Here is a 25,418-nt window from a genome sequence, read left to right on the forward strand (position 1 = left end):
CTCGGGCGCTAACCTAACGGTACAATAATGGACTGCTTGGATCACGGATAGGCGTGACTTGTTGGATTTAAGCAGCTGTGATATAAAATTGTATACGATACTTGTAAACTAAATAGCCCATTAGTGCACGGCGTTTTATCACGCCGTGCAATAATCGGCTACTTAGGTCACACGTATCGTAATATACTATCACAATGCATATTCCTAATGTACTTTATGGCCGTGGCTTCTTACACAAATTGCCTAATATCTGCAGTTGTTGCCCCACAATATGTATCTCATTATTTTTCTTTTGCATTTAATAAAACTTAAGGCCTTTACTAATTTTTTATTAATAAATACGTACATATTTTTTGCCATTATAGCAACTCAATTCTATATATCTCTTCTAATATCATCATTTTGTACTGCAATATATCAGTAACATAGTAATCTTTTGTTAAAGGACCTTGCGTGTGTTGCGTTTTAAAAAAAGTGTTTTTTGACGTATTATCTTGAATGCATTCCTGCATAACTTCTATTCAAGCACATCTCCGCATTAATTGTTGCAAAGGTGCCTTTTCTGTACAAATAAATTGTTTAATGCGAGAAATGAAATTCTCGAATCTGCACGCAGAAAATTTTTCCAGTTGACCGTACCGCCTGATGTCATTAGATAAATGTTGCAAATTATGAAAATTGTACGTAACATATTCTGGTCCGTACAGTAATTCAAAATGTTCGACGAATTTTACGAATAATTTTTCAGCATAGTCGATGTACATTTTATCTGCACAGAGTTTTGAAGTGCTTAATATACGAACTGCTACATGCAGGGTTAAAAAATTAATGTATACATCCTCGTCTATTACATTTTTTAAAGCTATAGGTCCAGTGTATAGCAAATGTTGGCGGAATTCTGTAGCTTTGAAAAACTTTTTTTAGGAAAATTATAAGAAATATATTTTTGAAGAGATCTACATAATATTAAAATTTTTTGTTTTGGAAAACAATGTTTTCCATAAACATCCCTATATTTCGTTAAATATTCTGCAAAAATTAATTTTTCAACATTGATTGTAATCTTTGCTTATAAACACATAGATTCATCTCAGAAATCGTAACTTTTAAACAATTTGTTTTTACAAACATTAACAATAAACATTAACAAAGTTGCGTACGTCTGTTCGTCCGTCCGTACATACGTACAAACATATTCATCTCTTGTTTGAAACAGAAAAATATGATTTTTTTCATACACTAATAGTACAAGTTTATATGTATAAAAATGCTAAATGAAAATTTTCGGATGTGGTCCAGATTCGATGATTCTGATGATAATCATGATAAGGCCTATTTAAACGATATGATATACTGTTACGAATGAAGAATGCAACGGAAAGTGACGGACCCCGGGCTTGAACCGAGATCCTCTGGCTTGCAAGGCAGACGTTTTGTCGTTGCGCCACGGCCGCCACCGCATTGCACTTCTCTACTTGCTCTCTTATAGTAATTAGACACCCGTGACGTGTATCCACACCTGACAATACATACGGTATTTTTTTTTGGTACATTTAATGTACATTGGATGCTCTTTTTCGAGAATAATGTACTGTCGATCAGGGCGTGAACCTGGCACCTTGACATCGACTACGAAAGATTCGATTTTTTATCGGCACATTTGATTTATATACGATGCTCTTCCTTATTGACGATGTCCCGTCGACCAGGAGTCATCCTAGCACCTAGACATCGTCTACAGGAAGATACAATGTTTTTTGTATATATTTTTGTATTAGTATTCGGTTTTCTTCTTCTTTTTTATCTTCTAATAAATCTCTATTATGCTCGCAAATAGACTCCTTACTTAAAAATAACTTTAAGTTATTTCTTGATTTCGTTCTTGACAAAGCAAAATATAATTGACCATGACTGAATACTGTTGTAATGTCCCATGTTCATATATTCTTGGCATGTAAGTATGTGTGTAGCGCCTGTATGACTGCATTCGTGCACTCATACAGGTGACGTAAGGTGTGAGAAAAAAATTTCTTTTGTATTAAAACCTAATATCTCAGGATTGAGTCAACAAAATTGGATGAAATTTGGTTAGAGTATAGTTTGAGTTATGTGGAATAAGATAAAAATATTGGGAAGGCCCACAATAGTTTTCGGGGGCCCCAAAATTCAAGGAACAAAGGTCCATTTTGCGATTTTAGCGATAATATCTTTGCTTTATTTTAATATTTATAATATTTTTTTGGAAAAAAACTATGCGACTTACAAATTTTTTTTACTCTATCGTGAGATATTAGGTTTTAATACAAAAAAAAAAAAAAAAAATTTCACACTGTGCGACGTATACTACACCGATTGCGATAGTACGAGACCGATCGCCGAACATCCAAACGAGTGCTTTGACCTGCGAGTCAGCACTTCTCACGTGAGTATCACTGATTTACTTTCGTATATCATCCTTGCACGTCAGATATTAATTGGTCGATCGTTGCCGCGTTTCAATTAATTTCACAACTCCTTGAATCGTCACCGAGGCTTTAAAGGCCAGGAAACGATACACGGAGCGCTTTTTGTATAAGTAACCTGTTGTCGCGTGGCTGTCCCCGGTCAGCGAGTACAAGTGCTATTTCTCAGTACGCATCACTGATTGAGTGTGTGCAAACCACTCAAACTCTGTGTGCGAGAAATAGTAGACTCCTTGCTTTCTGGTAGAGAGTCTGCATAGTGCAATAGGCGAAGGGCCCTTAAATAAAACTGGCGTTAGTGGTAACACAGCTTAGATAAGAACGTAAAACTTGCCACGAGTAATCGTGTAGAGTTAAGGCCAATCAGTACCTGACGTGCCACGAAGGACTATCCAGTTTCCAGGTCACGAAAGAGAACAAACATATAAATTCATCGTAAGTTAAGTTTAATTGTACAAGCGTCAATAGTAATTATAAATAAACCACCGCACAACGTAATAAAATCGATACTACAATAACTAACTTATACAAAACTGTAACATCTGCTGAGTTCCGGGTTGTCTCTAATAAAACAAAAACCATAACAATTAATCAGTGTATAATTATTATTAATAATCAATAATATCCATAAAACAACCTAAAACCATCGAGATGAGAACAGAAGGAGTAAACACGCTTGCCGACAACACCGTAAGCCACACAAGGTAAGGGCAAGCAACATAGTCGTGGACATTTCCTAGTCCGCGATACTACAGCGTGACTATATTGCTAGGACACCAACAAAGTCTGCGCAAAACGAACCTGTCCGCTTTAGCAGGTAGTGGGGATAGAATACCGTCCGCGCATTAACACGCGTCCGAGCAGACGAGAAGCGCAGGACATACTCAGATCTTTCAGTCCGCGTGTAACTGTAGTGACATAAGGCTCTTGAGCTGAAGGCTAGTTCCTTTTAATTCAAATAATTATTTGTAGACTCGCGCAGCCCGTCCTTATATCAAGTACGGTCTTTACACTGTAGTGAACAAATATATTCCGACTTTGTCAAAAGATTGACCTTGAGATCTGTTTATAGTCATAGCGAAATTTAATCTCATCTAACGACGGTCTTAGATCAAGTCGTGGCATTGAGACGATTTTACCAGGATATTCACTAGTAATGATTCATCCAACTAATATATGTTTTTTTTATATCCTTAATAATCATTCTTGTTCCATAACAAGGACCGCCATCGATATCCAAATTTCTTAAACAACTAACTATCGTACTTTTTTTTAATATTAATTTATGTCGTGGTAATCCATTTGGTGTCAACTACATAATTAGCAGTTCTTGACAGTTTTAAAGAGTCAAGAGGAGACAAGAAAGCATCCGAGAAACATCGCAGATGGAAGATAATTATAGGTAAGCGTTATTTTTAACTGTAGGTGGGTTGGGTTCGGGTTTAAAATTATTTCTTGCACAATTCAAGGAAAAATTTTTTTTATTTAGCATAAAAGGTTGTTTATTATAAAAAAAAGTAATTTTTTGTTTTTATTTAGACTTAGTAAGAAAGCCAAATAGAGATTACATTTCGTATAATGCTGAAGAATTAACAAAGGCTTGGCTCAAAGAAAGTAATAGAACAAAGAAAAGATCAAACGATCTAGAAAATTTGGAGAATGACAAGGACGGTGAAAAATAGATTGTAGTCAAATTATATTCTAATACGTTGATCTACGTCGAGATTGAGAAATGAAGACATAGGGCAGCTGGTAAAGTCGTGGATCATTTTCATCAGATAGTCCTCTTCAAGATGAATCTAATTTTTGAACGATTTGAACGTGAACGGTGCTAATTAAAAGAAAGACGCCGTACCAACAGCTGCCGATTCGCAACTCTACAAGTGTAACGTAAGTCGTAATCTTCATACGTGCGAGTTCATCGGTTGCGTTTGTGTAGGTATGAGTTTGGCTTTGGCGGTGCCGTACATATAAGTAGTTTTAATATTGTATGACCCTTTTTTCGCGTTTATATAAACAATGTAAACTAACCTGTTTTAATGCAAATAAATATGACAATATTTTTTAAATATTATTCTAATAATGTATATTTATTGATTGGTTGTTTGAAGAACGTTTCTGGAACGTTGTATATGCAACTAATACAGATTTCGTTTTGTACACGTTGCTAGAACGTTGCAACAGCAACCAACGAAAATGTGGCATCCATTGGTTATGCGTTTCGTACACGTTGCAAGAATATTGCAATTGCAACCATCGAAAATTTAGCACACATCAAAGGGCGCGGTAGCGCCCCTATGGTAAGTACAAGTTTTTTATACACTGTGCCGTCGGGGAGCAGCGCGACCCTGTTATACTTTAAATTTGCTTTTTAACCTAAATGCGTTTCATTGTCTCCAATTGTTTCTTGTCTGATATGCCTTCGATGCTTTTGTTTGAGTAATGTATCTTGAAGATTTTAATAAGAACTTTCTAATGATCATGAAGAAAAGCTAATGAGTTCAAAATATATATGTATATTTAATGTAAAATGGTGAAATAAGTAAGGGAAGATTGGGAAGTCAAATCAATAGTACGCAAATTTTGCGGAAAAAAGACGACTTGCCTCAGCGTAAAAACTCTTACGAATCAGAGAGAAAAGCCGGGGAAAGCGAACTATTTATAAATTAAGTAAAGGAAATTATACAAATGAAAGAGACTAAGACTCTAAGAGACTAAGACTCTAAGATAGGCAAAAGAGAGAGAGAGAAAAACAATTACTATTTACGATTATACAATAAAAGAGATTCTAATATAGGCAAACAGAGAGAAAAACGCACTTAAATTAACGCAATCGCTGGAAGGTACCTTTGCGCACGCTGGAGAGCTCTCCTACCTTGACCGCAACTAACGTGGACGGCATGACGAGAAGCCCAGGTTCGCGTGCTAACTAAAAGAAAGTGGGTGGGATGCATTTTCCTCGGTCGCAGGACGCCTCGACGTCTCGAGGAAGCCTATCGTGGGCCGTGAGCAGACCTTTTTAGCCCTGCCGCGTAATTGACGATTGCCGGGTTGGAGGTCAGCACGTCGAGGAAGCTCGCTCGTGGCCGACGTCCCAACACACGAAGTACCACACACACTACACGCCGCTCGCACAATTCTCACGCACAACGCGACGCACGCTATAAAACTGAACAGCACGTGCTCGCGCGTACCCGCGCAAAACTAGAGAGACCTTACGCGGCGCACGCATGTGCCCGACCGCTCTCACCGCAGTGCTTGCCGCGCTACGGTACGAAATTTAAAATTCTACTTCCCGCTCTTACATGACCCAAACAGATCATAATATTTTGCTTTAAAAATTTCTCTTTGAGCAAAATCATTATGATTAAAAATTAATTTGCGATAATTTCTTTAAATTTTGGCTATGCGATTCTCATCTTTTCAAGTATAACAATAAAAAAATATGTCATGAGATAATAGGATACATAAGGTTATCTTCAGCAATCAGTGCAATATGCTAATAGCAGTTGCAGAGAGCCGAACGCACGGAGTAAGCATCTATCTACACAAAGATTTTGAGGAAAGAGGATCCGATTTTTCAGACTGGTTATCGAAAGCCTCTATCTAGTTTTTTCTTGCATCGTTTACAAAAGCAGAGTACGTCCGGCCTTGTATCAACATTAAAACATAGCCTAAAACAGTGGTGTTTTGGAGCTACTTGGTGCGCACCAACTCTCGCGAATCTGTCTCGAAAAACTCGAGTAAATCCAAATTTTAGAGTCACTCGAAATTGTCGGGTGTTGAATAATTGATATTTGGATGTTATATTATTAAATATAGTAAAATTATAACCTTTTAATGTATTATGAGGCATATGATTCAATAAATGTGAATGCAGAATCAGCCAGTATTATTTGGGCGCCAGGTCCGTTTTGAACCCAGTTAATGTATGTATATCGCATGGGCATGCTCTTGTCTGTGAGCCTGTGTTTGTTAAGTCACATAGACATGGTACATACATAATATAAACATTGTATATAATACATTGAACACGGCTTGCCGGTTATATTCCTGGCCCTAAAAACGGCGTATTTTAAAGCGTGAACGAAAATGTTAAACAAATCTCCCTATAGTAACCTACACTGTAAAATAGTACATTACGATACTAGTCGCATAAGTCGTACTTTACGGCATGGCACGGTGTGCGCTTTTATACGCCGTGCCATGAAGATCGACTTATGACGCATGTATCGTACGATATTTTATAGCACTGACTAGCATAAATCCGCTGTCACGCCTATTCGTGGCATTAGCAGTCCTTTTTTTCACTGTGAAGTTAGCGCCCGAGCGTAGCGAGGGCTATATGCACGGTGCAATAAAGGACTGCTTATGCCACGGATAGGCGTGACATAAATGCGGATTTATGACACGCAGTGCTGTAAAATGATTTTTTTAAATCACTAAAATGTAGTAAAATTACATGAGCTTCCAACCCCACGTATAGCAATTTAACTACTCTCAGCTACGTAAAATTACAAAAATCTAGCAATTTTACTATTCTTGTAGTAAAATTGCTTCGCCCAGCGTAGGTCGGATTAGTTTACTACTCTTAGCGTAGTAATTTTACAGGGGCCAGACTCTCGCGTTCAGTGTGAAAATACTACCGCCGTTGTAAAATTACAGCGTGCAAAATAGTAAAATTACTATATACCGTTGTGAGTTTACTTATACTGTTGTAAATTTACTGGGCGTAAGACGGAATGGTTTACTACTGGGTTAGTAATATTACGACAAAATTTTTTACAGTGTAACCCTGAAAATAGGCCGTCCCGCGGACGAGCATAAATGTAGCGCGCTTTTCAAACTGGGATACACAACTGCAGTTACGAGAACAGTAAGAGCAGTGCGTTTTTTGCGACTTCTATAGGGCTTGACCACGACCAGCTTAACCCATAAGCTTATTGCTTAGTTTATATACGTACGAAAAACAATTCGCTTGTATGAGCTTTATGAGCTCTCACTTTCATTGCTTCATGCTTTACTGAGCCACTGAGGCTGTCTTAAAGCCATGCGTAAATATTATTATACAATTTCGAATGGTTTGATAAATATATGGTTAAAAAATAATCTTGAGTAGTGCGAGAAACTCGAGTAACTCAAAAGATTCGAGTAACCCGAAAAATTCGAGTAGTTTGAAATGTTCCAGTAACTTGACTCGACCTGGTACTTTACTCGAGCTCGTCGAGTCGAGTTTTTCGATCGAGTACCCCGACTTTTCGAGTACTTACACACTCCCAATCATCACAAATACGAGGTGAATCCAGAAAGTAAACAGCAGCGTGTTCTACATCAGCGGATATCTTGTGACCCTTAGTTCATATCGGTGGACTGGAAACTGGACACCAGCCAATTGCTTCAGGACATGCAGGACTGCTAGAACAGAGTCAAGCGAGATCGACACCGTGATCCACGGAAAATCTATAAGCTCGTCTTCAACTTCACGAGCTCTCACCGTTTGAGCTCGACAACGACCCCGTCCCCTGCTATGCCGACCTCCACGTCTATGGTTGTTCGACTCGTACTTTAGCCTCCTTAACGGCAACTATATACAAGACCCTACTATAAACGTCACTTTGGCCAACAGTTTACTGATTAGCATTGATAAGCATTTATACCAGGGCATCTTCATAAATATGTAAATTTGTATAAGAATTCTATTCTAATTTATCCTTTAAAATTTATGAAATTATTGAAAGAATTGCCAAATGCTTGCAGCTTGCGAAGTTTCTGTATGTGCTTATAAATATACGTTAATGAATGTAGTGAAATCAGTTTTATCTATGTCAAGCATCAAGCATTAAAATTCAGCAGGTGAGATAAGATTAGCTGACTAGTGGTTTTTAAAAAAAAGGTTACAATTTTCAAAAATATTATTTGAATACACACTTGCCGTCCCGCTGTCTTATAGTTTATCAATGAAACATCCGAATTGTTATTATTAAGGTGTAAATCTGTTAAATCATATTGAAGTTACAACATTTTTTGATTATAATCTAAGAGCTTTGCTTTATTTTAAAAATCTTCAAATATATACATGAAAGTTTATAGCAAAGAAAAAATCTCAAGCCAAATTTAATAATTTGCAAATATAATAAGTATTTTTAGAATCATATAGTAATATTATTTTTGCTTTAATAATTTGGCTTTACGATTCTTTTTTTACCATAAACATTTGCGTATGAATGTGTCTGATTTCATTAAAAACATGATAAATGAGCATATTTGTGTGGGGAATAATCTTTAAGTAATCGATAAGTTGTTTCAAGTCAGTGAACATCGTAGACTATGAGACGACGGGACGGCAAGTGTGAATTAAAATAATATTTTTGAAAATTGTAACCATTTTTTTAATAACCACTAGTCAGTTGACCTTATCCCACCTGCTGAATTTTAATGCTTGATGCTTGACATATATAAAACTGATTTCACTACATTCATTAACGTATATTTATAAGCACATACAGAAACTTTGCAAGCTGCAAACACTTAACAATTCTTTCAATGATTTCATAAATTTTGAAGGAGAAATTAGAATAGAATTCTTATACAAATTGTCACGGGGCAACTGGGCTTTAGCGCGACAGCCGCGAAGATGCTGTCGCATCAAAGAGGGGGATTACTCACTCTTTTATCTCCGCACGGCTATCCCTCGATGATGCCGAAGTCGGCGAGTGCAATGCCGACTCTGTACTATGCAGCCGGGTTGCCTCGGTGTACAACTGCGCGGCGTGCGAAACTCGCCGCGCTTTCTTCGCGTATAGAGTCTCCGACCATGCGCGCGCTCTGTAGCCGTGCCGCGATGTAACCGGCTTTACTCTACCGGGTTCGTCGGAAGGACGCAATAGGTTTACGGAAGAAACAGACATGCGTTCGTGTTCAAAAGTAAGATGTCTATATTCACTCAAGATGTTAATACAATGTAACGCGTGTCGCGAGAGGACGATTTCGCACTCGCGGCTTGCACTGGAGACGAGCCGACAACTCGGTGGCAGCGAGCCTTGGCCTTGGCGTCTGCAGCCGATTCGGTGATCTATAAATCGCGCAGTAGCTAATGTTACGGACTTACAGTTTCGACGCGCGCGTTCGTTGCTCGGTCGCCGCGTATCCGTCGGCTGCCGACGGGGAAAAGTCCTGGATGGCCGGGAGGCGTCCCTCCTGGCTGAAGCAGTGACGCGCTGGGGTATCCTGGGTACTCAAGGCCATGGTGGCTCGGGTGTGCTCCTCCAGCGGATGGTCTCTGGTCGTCGATGCTCTCTCACGCCTCGTAGATACGGATAATCGCGGGTGGTATACCGGTAAAAGTTTCGCACTGGACTGTACTAGCGCTTTTGCCTATCTGTCTCGCGCGCTGATTCCGCGCGTGCTTCCCGAGTACCGCCGAATTGGCAACGTCGCCCTCACGCGTGAAATGGTCGCGCGACGCGGCGAGCGCGCGAAATACGAATTCGCGTTCGCTTGTCACAAAATATACAGATTTATGAAGATGCCCTGGTATAAATGCTTACCAACGGTAAACTGTTGACTAAAGTGACGTTTTTAGCAGGTTGGTTGGCCAACCATAATTAACTGTTGGGTTATTTTCTACCAGGAGAGAGACCAAACTTATAGTTGCCAACATTTTACCTTGTAAAAGGTGTTTTTCAAACCGATTTCATACTCGTTTAATGCGTTTAATTAAAGCCTATTGCCACGAAGTTGGACATTTTCACGTTTCAGCCACGTTGCTACAACCTTTCTAGAACGTTGCAAATTTGCAAATGCAACGTTGCTGGAACGTTCTCACAACGTAACGTGCTGATTGGGTAGTGAGGCGATATTCAGATCTCTTAGTAATAGGTTTTTGTATCTTCATTCTTTTTAGATCAGTATGATCTTTGTAGATAGTTTTCTCAAAATATTCAGGTTCAGTATTAGCTAATTTTCGAATTATTTGTTTTTTACTTCTTTTTTTCTGTTGCATCTTTACTTGTGCAATGATCACTTTAGCTTTATTACACAGCACATTTTTATTCACTTTTAAGGTTTGATTCGCTTGCTCATGTTCATTACATATTACATAAAGGTCTCACTTATGATCACAGTATTGGTTCATTTTTAAAATGATCTGTATAAAACACGTTTTCACATATAATACATCACTACACCTTACTTTTGTCTGGAATGGCACTTAGACGATTTATATCCGAACTTATCGGGCGGGTCAGTGCTTGTTGCTAATATCTTAGGTTGAACCTGCTTATTCTATCATGGTTTGTCGTAAGACAACAAATTATCAAAATTTTAAAACATCAAAAAGTATATTCAAGCTACATAAAGTGTGGTCAGGTGGTGCGCTCTTTAGTTTTTTTTTGGATATGTGGAGCAAAGTGTATAGGTATAGGTTATAGTTGCGTCTATATTATATATGCGCCATAGTTTTGAAAACGTAGACATGCACTAGATAGCCGTGGATAGTATCTAGGGTCGTCGATGTCGAGTTCTGGAAAGTGCGGTTTATAGTTCTTGCTGCATAGACATACATACCAGCTATGGTGTATATATATATATATATATATATATATATATTGTCCAAAAAATGATTGTGCTAGAGGTGCAGTACGAAGTGTCAATGAATGGACATACTAGTCATGCGTTGACACTTTGTACTGTGCCTCTGATACAATCTTTTTTTTAAGAGTATGTATTAACCTAAGAAGAACATAGTTCAACACTCAAGCTTTAAAAAACAAATTTTGAACATTTTCTATGTCTCAAATGCTTACAAGCTTTTTTTAAAAAAGTCTAAGTAATGAAGTCACGTGTATCGTTATATACTATTCGGTTGTCGTGTTTATGCAAAATAATAAGCCATTTTTTTAAATTTTACCTGAGTTTCTGTTAACATTAACGAAGTTGCTACTTCAAATCTTTTAGGCCTACTAAGGTATTTATTCTGACGAAATTGTTTTTCTAACTCCAAAAGTTGTTGCGATGTAAAGGCTGTTCGGGGTCTGCGGGTCTTACCTAAAAGTGCGTGATGTGCCGTGCAACCTAAATAGAAAAATTCATATAAAATGCTAAAATATGTGTGAAGGAAATAAAAATATTATATTTATAAGTATATATTTTTTCACAGAACGCATGCACTATGCATTGGTAGTTAAAATCGTTAAAAACAACATCATTAAAACAATACATTGAGAATTTTAATATGTAATGACTTATATATTGTGGAATTAATCATTAGTTAACATAATTATTGCTACAATATATAACATTCTTTTTACTTGAAATGTACAATCTGTTTATATTATGACCATGATATTTGAAATGACTGAATTTTCAAAACACTCTTTATGAAAATAATGTGCATCGATATGTGCATAGATCTTTGCAGAGTTTTCTGAACTTGGCACAGATCTCTGCACAAAATTTGGACCAGCCCCTTTTTATTTCCAGAAAATTATTAAAAATAAAAGTTTATACTATAAGTGACTCATTACATTCATTTTTTGTTTTGCTATTTTGCTGAAAATTAAATAGAGACAGTCCATTACAGTCCATTTTATATAGAGATCTGAGTAGAAATCTCTGTAGATATCTGTGCACATATTTTTGCACATTATTTTTGTAAGGTCATTGTTTCTCAACAATCTCTTATATCGCAATAGAAGTATGCAAAATGTTAAATAACGTACAAATACCAAGATTTAAATGACTTATAAATTTATGTGTGTGCATATATACATATGGGTGGTTCTCTGTGAAATCGGATATATATATATATATATATATATATATATATATATATATATATATACAGGGTGTTTCATTTTAATCCGACCACGACAAAAAACCATGGAAAAACTAATTTTAACGAAAAATGACCTTAACAAAAGTTGAAGGGGGTAAAGGGGGCCATCGAATGACACAAACACCTATGACCTTGAACTCAATTTTCAAGGTCATTTGAGGGTAATTGTGATTTTTTTAAATGGGAACCTCTATTTTAGACCTTGGAATCGGATAGAGCGGAAAAAATTACGTCGCAAAGGATATTTTAAGTTTGCTTTGGTGACCTTGAGAAGGTCAATTCAAGGTCAAATAACAAAAAATCTGCTAAACAGCTGTTTGTCTGGTTTTATTTTACTGATGTCGAAAGATGACCTTGACAAAAGTTGAAGGGAGCAAAAGGGGCCATCTAATGACACCAACACCTTTGACCTTGAACTCGATTTTCAAGGTCATTTGAAGATCATTGTATTTTTTTAACGGGAACCCCTATTTTTGACCTCGGAATACGGAGCAGCGGAAAAAATTACGTCGGAAATGACATTTCAAGTTTGCCTTAGTGACCTTGAGAAGGTCAATTCAAGGTCAAATAAGAAGTATCAGCCTTAGATTGTTTTCCTTTCAATTTTTTCGTAGAATTATCATTTTGTTATTGTAATAAACATTAAGAGAATAATTGACTTAAAATGTGATTATGCTTTGCTGACTTCAAAGCCATTTTGTAAGGTTAAAAGTGCAAAAATGCAATATCAAATGTTATGTGGAGTCCATATTTATATCCTAACTTTAGTGTTGCCCAGGAACAACGACGTGGACGTAACAGGATTGTGTTCCCTTTGGGGTGCTTGATTAGAGTGAGTCTCCTTGCCTCTTACTTTTATTATGTACAGATTTGAATGTTGGTGCCCAAAGACACCACCATTTTTTTGGATTCTATTCAGTTCTTGGGATGTTTTCGTAAGCGAATTTTTATCCTATCTTTAGCGTTACTCAGGAACGACGTGGACACAATTGGCTACTAATTTTCCTCATCGAATTTTGCCTGAATTTATTGTTGAAATAAATAATTTATTTTGTAAAGATGATTTTTCATGTTGAATTTTCCCGCGACTCATTGTTGAAATAGACAATTTTTCTAATGAGAGATCTCTTTTCATATGAATTTATCCTCTACTCATTGTTACTTACACTTAGTATTCAATAGTTTACTAGTTATTGAATATTTATTGACTAGCCAAACTAATCAAATATCATTTGTTTAACATTTTCTCTTTTTCATTCATTGACCTTTATTTTTTCTATTAAAATTTATTACTCATCGAAAGCTATCTAATTTGTTCAATTTGGTAAAAACAAAATTTTTTATTGAACTTGTTATAAATTTTTAACAATGGCTGATTATCCATCCGTTGAAAGGGTTGATATTTTATTGATTCTTGGTGAATCTAGACGTAATTATCGACAAGCTGCAGCCTTGTATCAAATTCGATATCCCGATAGAAGACATCCAAGTCATACAACCATTCGTGAGATTTACCGTAGAGCTCAACAAGGGCAACTAGCACGGGTTAGAGAACGTCGTAATTACAACGAAGATGATCTTCGTGTAATGGTCGTTTTAGCCATGGTTCATTTGAATCCCCACGTTAGTACCCGTGAAATTCAAAGGCAAAGTGGTATACCTATGGCTACTGCTTGGAGAATACTGAGAAGTCAACGTTATCATCCATATCATATTACTTTTACTCAGGATCTCACACCTGCTGATATGAGGTTAAGGCTACAGTTTTGCTAATGGGCACGACAGATGATTGCTAATGATCGTCACTTTTTTCAATACGTAATGTTTTCTGATGAAGCAAAATTCAAAAGCAATGGAGAGCTTAACCGACACAACTGTCATTATTGGTCGAATGTTAATCCGCATTGGTACAGGCAGATAGATAACCAAAATCGTTGGAGTCTTGATGTTTGGTGTGGAATTGTTAACGGATATCTTATAGGCCCATACTTTTTCGATGAAAATGTAAATGGCCATAATTTTTTACAGTTCCTGAGAGAACGTCTTCCAGTACTTCTTGAAGAAGTAGATTTATACACAAGAGCAAGAATGTGGATTCAATTAGATGGAGCTCCTGCGCACTATGCTCGAATAGTTAGACAATATCTTAATCAAAATTACCGTGACAGGTGGATTGGACGCACTGGACGTGGAGATTTGGGTGTTCGACGGCCACCGAGATCTCCAGATATGACATCACCCGATTTCTATTTGTGGGGGTATTTGAAAGATGTTGTTTATGAACATGAAACTACAACAAGGGAAGATATGATCCACAGAATTCAAACCGCTTGTGAAAACATCCCAAGAGCTGTATTACTCAGAACAGTAGAACATTTTCAGCAGCGAATTGAATTGTGTATCCAACAAAATGGTGGTGTCTTTGAGCACCTGCGTTGAATTTTGAGCAAAAGTGAGAGGCAAGGGGACTCACTCTAATCAAGCACCCCGAAAAGTGAGAGGCAAGGGGACTCACTCTAATCATGCACCCCGAAAAGTGAGAGGCAAGGGGACTCACTCTAATCAAGCACCCCGAAAAGTGAGAGGCAAGGGGACTCACTCTAATCAAGCACACCGAAAAGTGAGACGCAAGGGGACTCACTCTAATCAAGCACCCCAAATGGAACACAATCCTATTACGTACATTTGATATTGCATTTTTGCACTTTTGACCTTACAAAATGGCTTTGAAGTTAGCAAAGCATAATCACATTTTAAGTCAATTATTCTCTTAATGTTTATTACAATAACAAAATGATAATTCTACGAAAAAATTGAAAGGAAAACAATCTTAGGCTGATACTTCTTATTTGACCTTGAATTGACCTTCTCAAGGTCACTAAGGCAAACTTGAAATGTCATTTCCGACGTAATTTTTTCCGCTGCTCCGTATTCCGAGGTCAAAAATAGGGGTTCCCGTTAAAAAAATACAATGACCTTCAAATGACCTTGAAAATCGAGTTCAAGGTCATAGGTATTTGTGTCATTCGATGGCCCCCTTTACCCCCTTCAACTTTTGTTAAGGTCATTTTTCGTTAAAATTAGTTTTTCCATGGTTTTTTGTCGTTGTCGGATTAAAATGAAACACCCTGTATATATATATTCTACATGTTGTACTTTATTCCCAAAAAAAAGGCTTCGAGTTATAGTTGGTCAAAGTTGGGATTTCAAGCAATTTTTTGCATTTTTTGCCTATTTTCAATGATTTTTAGCTCATAAGGAATGCATTTTTAACTGAAACTACCATGGGTCTGACTTTCTACTAGAAATTATGTAGAAAACAATCAGGATATGATGGCTAATAAGTGGTTTTATATGCAAATTTGACACTTATAACCTAGTACACTTCATGTCTATCGATACCAACCAAGTTAGACAGCTACCTAGCTTTAAGTACAAGTAGAAAAGCAATATAATTTTAATAAAAAAGTGATGGAAATGAATATTCAACTTTTATACCTATGCCTATAAATTGGATTGTTATATCCAATCACTATGAAAATAGTCATAAAGATGGCTGCTAAAACTAGAATAGTATCTACATAATTCTCAATATAGCAGGGGACATACGTTTGTTGCAAAAAATAAGAATATCAATTGGTAAATTATGGATACGCAATAATCTAGTATTGATATTTAAACTTTCGAGTCATCATAAATTTGTAAACTTTAAATACTATCTCGCAGCACAAAAAATTATTATTTTATACTTAAAAAAACAATTGGAGACAAAAATATTGAAGATTGTACTGATTATGTCATGTACTGATATTATATCATGATATGTTGCTACGGGCTAAGCCCAGCTCTTGAAATTCTGAAATACTTGTTGCTTACTGCTCTTTTACTACTCAAACTTAGCCATGTAACTTTATTCATATCGATAGACTTACAATTTACTAAGTTATATGTGCCAAATTTGCATGTAAAACCACTTATCAGCCATTATATCATGTTTGTTTACTACATAACGTTTAGTAGTAGGTCAGACCCATTCTGAAACTTTACAGCTACTTTTTTTAGTATAAAAAGGTCTTTTTACTGTATTGAGGTTATCGGAGTCCGGATCAAACATTTAGATGAATTTTCATATTTTAAGGTTTAAAATGCAAATAAAGTAGCCTTAACATATATATAGGACTTTAAAAATATTTTTATTAAAAAATTTAGACGTGTAGTACATATACATACAGTTTGGGCAAAAATAAACATTTTCATCTTCGATTTCACAGAGAATCACCCATATATATATATATATATATATATATATATATATATATGTGGGTGGTTCTTCGTTTTTCGCTATAGTATAATAATTATTATTATTACTAAAAAAGGTTTATAGCACTGGGTGGCATAAATCCGCATCTATGTCACACCTATTCGTGGCATAAATAGTCCATTATTGCATTGTGCTGATTGCTAACTGCACGGTGCAAAAATGGACTGTTTAGGCCATAGATATGCGTAACAGTGGATTCATGCTAGTCAGTGCTATAAAATAGCATACGATACTTGCGGCATAAATAGTTCCGTAATGGACTATTTATGCCACTTGTCTTGTAATATAGTATTATAGCACTGCTTGGCATAAGTCCGCACTTATGTCACGCCTATCAGTGGCGTGAGTGGTCCATTATTTTATCGTGCTTATCACCCCCCTACACTCGAGCGCTACTACACGGTGAAAAAATGGACTGCTAATGCTACGGATAGACATGACAGCGGACTTATGTCAGGCAGATGCTATAAAATATTGTACCATACACGTGACATAAGTTGTTCTTCATGGCATGGCGTTAAGCGCACTCGCTGTGCTCGGGCGCTTATGTCGTAAAGTACAATTTATACCACTTGTATCATAATGTACTATAAATAAAGTAAGACTGAAGGGGACTGGGGGAGAAGAGCAAAGGGCTTCAGGTGTTAAAAAAAACGCGTTTTTATAAACAATCTAACGTTATTTTGAGGGAGGCTAAAGAGGGGCTAAAAAGGGAGGAGGAGTAAGGGGGGGGGGGGGGCTAAATCCCACCTTGGCTCAAAACAACTATATAATATAGGTATATAAATACACACACACACACACACACATATATATTGTAACGAGTTGAGCACCGCGGCTAACTCGTAGCGGTATGAGTACCGCTGCACCGCGACGAAGCAGCATAGATTCGTGCGCGCGACGAAAACCACGTGTGAATTTGGCCAGTAATAGGAGAGAGAGAAAGAGAGAGAAAAAGAGAGAGATTTTTAGATTTAGGTTTATATGTGCTTTATTATTGTACATTATGTTGTACATATTTATTTACACAGAAAAGAAGTAGAATAAATTATTGTGTAAGTATGCTAGATGTGAAGAGTGTGGAATGGAATGAAATGAAATGAGATAAAGAAGTGTGTGTTTGCATAATGATTACGTGTTTTCCAATTCAAAGAAGTATGTTTCAGCTGCGTGTTTAAAGTGTGATATGGATAGTGTGTTGCGAAGGTGAGATGGAAGAGTGTTCCGGAGGTAGGAAGCGCAGATGAAAAATGAATTCTTCAGCGTCTCCGTCTAGAAGGACGGGATATCCAGGGGGGTCACCTCACCCCTTACAAGCCTGAACGCGATGTGGAAATCCAAAAAGATTAATATGTAGGTAGACACTGAAGTGTTAGAAATTTTTCTTAGAAAGCAGAACCTGAAGTATTTTCTACGCTCGGCGGTGGTAAGCCATTGCAACTCACGCCTATAAGGGAAGATGTGCTCGTCCCTCCTTACACCACAGATATAACGGATTCCCGTGTTGACAAGTCTCTGCAGTTTCGTGTCTAGTTCTTGCGTCAAGTCACAGTAAGCCAGTGAACAGTAGTTAATAATGGGAAATGGGAGTGCTTGCACAAGGTGTTGGCGCAGCCTGAGGTTAGTGCTATTCCGAAAGAAGTAGAGTCTGTACATCAAAAAGTGAGCACGTTTACAGATTTGTGTAACGTGCTCTTTCCAAGTAAGTTTAGAGTTAAGCACCAACACCGGATTGTGCATAGATGATTTATAGTCGACCCAGGCTCCCCCTATATTTATAAAGGTATTAGCAGAAGAAGGTAATGCATTTATGTAGTAGGGGGAACCCAGGACGATTGCCTTAGTCTTAAGCACATTCAGTTTAAGTCGAAGCAGCCAGCCCATTATTCTTTCGGCGTTAGCACTCATCCTGACAGAACAGGAATCAAGCTGGCATTGGTTGTATATCTGCAGGTCATCCGCATAGATTAGATAGGACACATCTGAATCTAGACAGAAACCAATATCATTGATGTACAACGCGAACAACAGAGGGCCCAAAACTGACCCCTGTGGAACACCGGTGTTCAATGGTAAAAAGGTGGAGAGTTCGTTGTTGTCACCAATGACGGCCTGTTCTCTTCTAGAGAGGTAAAATGCATGCCAGCGAATAACCTGTTTAGAAAAGCCAAAAGAGGATAGCTTTCCGATTAGCCTGACGTGATACACAGTATCAAACGCCTTGCTAAAATCAAATAGAAGTACCAGAGTGACTTTCTCCCTGTCGATCCCAAGCCTGACATCATCGGTCAGCTTAATTAAGCCAGACTGCGTGCTGTGGCCAGAAATGTACTTGTTGCTGCTTGTATTACTAAAGTTACTGATTCTGGGTACTTCTGCGTAGCTGATCATCCAGAGTCTACTGCAATTGCTCATCCAAAGTCTGCTGTTGCTGCTCCCCTTTATGCAGTTGTTACCACTGATATTCCTCAGAGTTACAACTATGCATCCAGAGTCATCTGCGGTCATACGCACAAGATCTAATGCTGATTCTTTTTCGGGGCCTGCTGCTGATGTTGCTGTCTTCAGCAGCTGATACTGGTGCATCTTTTTCTGTGCTATTGATTAAGCAGCTTGTACTGTGCGACTGTCAGAAGAGCATCATCAGTCTTAAGTTTTGTGTATAATATTTTTATTGCGTAAAAGTAAACAATACACAACACTGAACAAGCTCTTGTCATGTATTTTAACATATTTCTGTAGTTTGATGAATTTACTACAACTATTGGCAACTGAACGATACTGCAGCGCCAAAACTCTGTGTTAATTTCGATAAGGTGGCGAATCTCGGAAGCTGAGAAGATGTTGTCTCTGTTATATATGGATATAATATATAAGTAATATGGACGATGCGACGAGGCGATCCGTCGTGCACCGTGTCCTTCAGCGCTAGTTGTGTGTGCGCGATTGTTGCTAACCCATGTTTTCTTATTCTTGTGCGAGTGCCTTGGTGAAGAGTCTAGGAAGCCGGAGGACAAAGAGCAACGACGATGATTCATGGAAGCAGCGAGTTCGAGAAAAAGAAGAAGAAAACCGAGTGTGAGAGTGTTCGCGGAATCTCTGTAGCTCCGGCTGCGTCCGAAGGATTTGCCAACATTTAAAACGCGTCGAGCATCGCAGGGGATCGTGTTGCTGGGCGCGAGTCGAGACGGAGAATGTAAGCTTGGATCGTGCAATAAAAGAGTTTGAATCAGAATCGAATGTATTATAATTTTCCTCCATTTACACACTGCTGTAACCCGAACAGTGGAATCCCCGCGATATTGCCTCCGAGATCCACTCATACAAATAATAGTGTCAAGGCTTCGGGATGGGGCGGAGAGCGAGTTTTCACCCCTTGATTGGCCACGTCACAACGACATCTTCACAGGTTTCAAATTTATCCGCCAGGATCGTGGCGGTATAATTTAGTAGTCAATAAGATGTACTTCGTTCTAAAGCACTTGCGCCAAATGCATAGATTTAGAGCAAACTAGATCTTTTGGTTCTAGTAAAGACACTAAACTACATAAATATATTGAAATACATGACAAGGGCTTATATATAAATTTTTAAGTTTATACGATGCATTACTCATAAGAAATCTCAGTTTTTTTCACATTTTTGTGGCTGAAAATTACATATCTCAAAAGTGGTGCATCGTATACACTCGAAACTTGATATGTAAGCCCTTGTAGTGCATAACAATATATTTCTGAAGTTTGATAAACTTATTTCAACTAGAAGTTGTACTTTGTTCTAAAGCACTTGGGCCAAATGTGTGTAGTTTAGTGTCTTTACTAGAACCGGAAGATCTAGCTTGTTCTAAATTCAGACACTAAACTACATAAATGTATTGAAATACATAGCAAGAGTTTACATATTATCATATGTATCATTTATACATAAGCTCAGTTTTAAACAATTTTTGTGACTATAACCAGGAAAAATCTATTCTAAACAACTTATTCTTAAAACAAAATATACATAATTGTTTTGTAATATGAAAGGCATTATTACAATATTGATTATAATTATTGATAATAAGATAGGCGTGTAGCTAAAATACGCCTGTGTGTGCGAATTACACATAATTATCAATTCTAGTATAATATAAGGTAAGCAAAAGATCTTTTTGTGCAACAAGCACGATTTTCGCGTTTTTCGTACCTATTAGAGCGAACGTAGAGTTTTTAAGGCACGACCGCTGCGCGATCGCCCGATCCATCAACGCTCGCGCTTCGCGCTCGCCTCGATATAGCCTGATATCAATCAATTAAAGCTTTTGGTCCAGATAGGGCGTGTAACACCGAAATTGTTATTCAATTATATGTACCAAAAATCGTTTCTAGGGTTGTTGTTTATGTATAAGCGTTTTGAAAAAATATTTTTCACGGTAAAAAGTTCTGTTTTTAAAATATCTACAACTTTTATATTTAAGGTTTTTATGTATAATGTATAGCCTCAAAGTTTTATGATGAATACTGGTTTATTGCTATAAAAAAAATCGATTTTGACCTGTTAACTCGAATTAAAAGCATTTTCACGCTTAATTTGTAAATAAGAAAAAGTTGTATTTCTTTGAGATCTACAACTTTCCGATTCAGCTTTTTTTTTGTAGAATGCATAGAATTCAAGTTAGAGCCAAAAAACTTAAAAAACTCTACGTTCGCTCTAATTTTTCGTAGGCAGAAAGCGCTGTTTCATTGCACGTGTTATGAACAAAACTTTCCTAAATCCAGAATCAGGAATAATTATGATGGTACACGTACATACATACACACACAGCCATTCGCACGGACATTCTCTGAAAAAGTATGATTCGAACCGCGCTCGACTGCCGCGCTGGAATTCCAGGTCAGGTAATCAATGATAAATTGTAAGTCAAGATACCCGAAAACTTGGTTATAATATTTATTTAAAATATTTCATATCTTTATCATAATAAATATTTCAAATCTTTCATGAAATATCACAGAAATATTACTGGAATGTTCTATGACGTTTGGGATATTTATTTATATTATGTATGTCTAGAGTAAACTTAGAAAAAGTATAAAGATGTTCACTCAAAGATAGGCTTATTTAGAATGACAGTTATTATTTACAATCAATAATATGAAGTTGCATGAAAAACAATAGAACTTAAAAGAACGTTAATTGAAATATACTACAATTTATTTTTTATTACATATTTATTTCATGAATAATAATCCTCCACCACTGCATGTATCAAGGCTTGCATAGAATATTTCAAAAATTTATTTCAGAAATATTTCGTGATTATCTGACCGAAATGATCCATAAAATATTTACAAAATATTGCTGGCATCGTAGTTCACATACATCATTTCACAAATTTGTTTGAGAAATATTCCTTGATCCTACCACTGAAATATTCTATGAAATATTGTATACATAGAAATTTCTTTTATACATCGTACAAAATTATTTATAAAATATTCCAGCAATATTCCATTGAAATAATTAACAACATAATTTGTGAATGATGTGTGTGACCCAATTAACCCACGCTCCCCGAGCTCAATCATTTAATTAATCAACACCTCGGCACATCGGAGGAATGCGTGCAAAACGAGGATAAAACCTAAAATCAAAGCACTTAAACCCAGCTACCCCACGCTCTCGGAGATCAGTAATTTATTTATAAAATCTCCTCGACACATCGGAGGAAGGCGAGCAAAGCGAGGATAAAATCAAAAATCAAAGCGCTTAAACCCAGCTACCCCATGCTCTCGGAGATCAGTAATTTATTTATAAAATCTCCTCGACACATCGGAGGAAGGCGAGCAAAGCGAGGATAAAATCAAAAACCAAAGCGCTTAAACCCAGACTTTATTACATACACTTTTTAACCGTGAAAAAAAGATGTACAAGGGAAAATTACAAAATTAAAGTAAATAATTTAATTTTGTTTAGTGATACTTGGTAATAAAACCCTTAAATTCACCATGCTATAACATGATTGCGGCACTTGGTGCAATGTTTTGTGAATTTTTTCACTGTCCGTAGGATTTCAAGAACAAGTGGTTCTTTTGGGCTAAAATATAGGAGTGCCATTCTGGGACAATATTGTGTCATTCTGTGTCAATATTGTGCCATTTTGTGCCAATATTGTACCAAACTGAGAAAAAACTGTGCTGTGATATATGAAAAATAAGCACTAAAGTTTGATTATGCCATACTATGCCAAACTGTGCCAAACAGTGACTAATTGTAATAAAACCATACGAAATGTCCGAATTTTATATGGTTTGGCACAGTTTTGGCACAGTATAATGTCGTTTCTGCATCATTTGGCACAGTTACGCACAGATTTAGCACAAATTGGCACAGCATTTATTCCCACTACAAAGCCTAATATTTTTTTAAAGTTATTCTAATTGCGTTTATATTCATTGTTTAATCTTTATTTTGTTTCCTTATTAACCGATGATTGTTAAATTTTTCATTAACTCATGTTTTATTTTTCTTAAACATTGGCTCATTTTTTTGTAATTCCTTATTTTTTTAATATTAAATATTTATTATGTCCATAATGAGTTCGATTGCAGTTTTGTTTATAATTTTCCAAAAATAACAATTTGCGTTTTGGAAGATGTCATAATTTCCTGCATTAACTGGATCTGACAATAAAAGATCGAATGAATTATTATTATTACTAAAATTTTGACCATATGATATAGGTTTTTTTTTTATATTTGTACGATAAACTGAAATTAACACTTTATATATGTTCACAAATGTACTATCTAATATTTATAACTTCTGTATGAATCTGCACTTGTTATTTTAATATCGTAAAATTCATTCGTATCATTATATATGTCTTGTATTCTTTCCAATTTTAAGCAATATATTTTATAGCACTGCGTGACCTAAGTCCGCGTTTATGTCGCGGATAGTTGTAACATAGCGGACTTAGGGCAGGCAGATGCTATAAAATAGTATACGACACTTGTAACCTAAGTTGGCATTTTATTATACGGCGCTGCGGTATCACCCTCGCTACGCTCGGGCACTAGCTACGCGCCGTGTAATAACGTGTCATTTAGGTCACACGTATCATCATGTACTATTAGAATTAATGTTTTTTTTTCGATAATTATCTTTTGTATTATATAAAATAAACACGAAAAAGCACAAAATAAACAATTCCCATCGCCTTTTTTTTCCAACATTCGTATCATGTATTGATTCTGAATACATTTTAATTCTTAGGTTTCAAACCAATTTATGAAAAGGAATATAATAATCTATTTAAATGTTAAAGATACTAAACATATTTATATTCATACATGACAAATAACCTAGATCATTTATGAAAAGTAAAATACATTACATTTCTAAATGTTACCTTTTATCACAGGAGATATTCCACTGAGGTACGCTTTGAACTCAAGATAATAACACCAGTAGTAGAAAGATACTTCTAATGTAGTTTATAGATCCACTACAAAAAATATAAAACTGTTAAAGTTACATATACTTTAAATGTTTTAATCCTAGAATCTATGTCACTACAGTTTTTCGTACAATTGTACTCATCATAGCAACGAAAGAGAAAAATATGAGCTTGAGAAATTCCGCACTACTAGTCTATGGTTACAAAACTAAAAGATTATCATTGTTTTGTTTTTAACGTATTTACTGCAGTCGGTTCGATCATTGATTATATTCCTGAGATAACTTTTGGAATGTCGAAAACGAATGACAGAGAATATTTTACTGTAAATAAAAAAAAAAACGTCCTAGGATAGCTACCGATACATAAAAATCAACTAATGTAAAGCCACAGAAAACAATAATCATATAAAGAAACCTTTCGTGATTTAAGCAAAAGAAGCGCAATATTTCATCGTTGTAGTTTGAACGAAAATTTAAGAAGATTATTACAAATAAATATTACCGGAGGGTAGGCAAGTAAAATTAATATTTTATAATGAAGCTATTAGCCAAGTGTGTAGCCAAGACAAATAAGTTGATATTCGATGAGACGGAACTGTTACAATACAATATATGAAGATTAGATATCAGAGTATTACAATGACCACAGGGATAAACAAGTATTCAAATCTTATAAGAGACGTTTTTATTTGATCTTGATGTTCTTTAAGTAGCTTCAAGGTTCAGTTTCATTTCAAACATGGAAAACCGTTCTGTCTCTTTCATCGCCCATCGGTAGACATGCGAACTACACGACAATAGGCGCGTGCGCGCACGTTGTTGTAAAATTCAAAACAGTGCAAATTTTTCAAATACTAATTTATTGCACCGTGATTGTAAAAAATACGTTATATTTAATAAATCAATAATAAGTAATTCAAGACATAGGAGACGTATATGAAATATATTAGATTGAATTTTTCTTTCGCATTCATATCTCGCAGAAAGAAAAAGATGTATTTGATGATACGCAGACTATAAGTTAACCTCTACAAAGCAAAAATACAAAACACATAAGACATATCTGATCTATTTGATGCCTTGTTTTTAACAGACCGTATACTTTCACAATAATATGTCAACTGAATCTCGATATTGCACAAGCACTCATTATGCTACATTCAGCAGTAGCTCGCAAGAAATATAAAGTATTTATCCTTCTTTTTCTCGCGCAGTCAAGTTCGATGCACCAAAATAATCCTGTATATGTTCAACGTGTTTTATCAGCAACAATAGATAGCCACCGCCTATGGTTTTCCATAAAAAGTCAATGCATACACAACAGTATGTGCGTTGCTGTAAATTATAAAACAGT

General features: G+C 36.3%; 1 protein-coding gene across 1 annotated transcript in view; it reads right to left on the bottom strand.

Annotated features, from left to right (window-relative positions):
• Positions 1-18,526, bottom strand: part of LOC116417366 (homeobox protein Hox-A2-like) — a 64,341-nt gene extending 45,815 nt beyond the window's left edge. The window contains exons 1-2 of the mRNA XM_031930119.1: positions 18,295-18,526; positions 11,371-11,534 (exon numbers count right to left, since the gene is read on the bottom strand). Of these exons, the coding sequence (XP_031785979.1) occupies positions 11,371-11,534; positions 18,295-18,526 (396 nt within the window). The remainder of the gene's footprint in view (positions 1-11,370; positions 11,535-18,294) is intronic.
• Between the last annotated feature and the right edge of the window lie 6,892 nt (positions 18,527-25,418).

The sequence above is a fragment of the Nasonia vitripennis genome (assembly GCF_009193385.2).
Source record: "Nasonia vitripennis strain AsymCx chromosome 4 unlocalized genomic scaffold, Nvit_psr_1.1 chr4_random0009, whole genome shotgun sequence".
Taxonomy (NCBI): domain Eukaryota; kingdom Metazoa; phylum Arthropoda; class Insecta; order Hymenoptera; family Pteromalidae; genus Nasonia; species Nasonia vitripennis.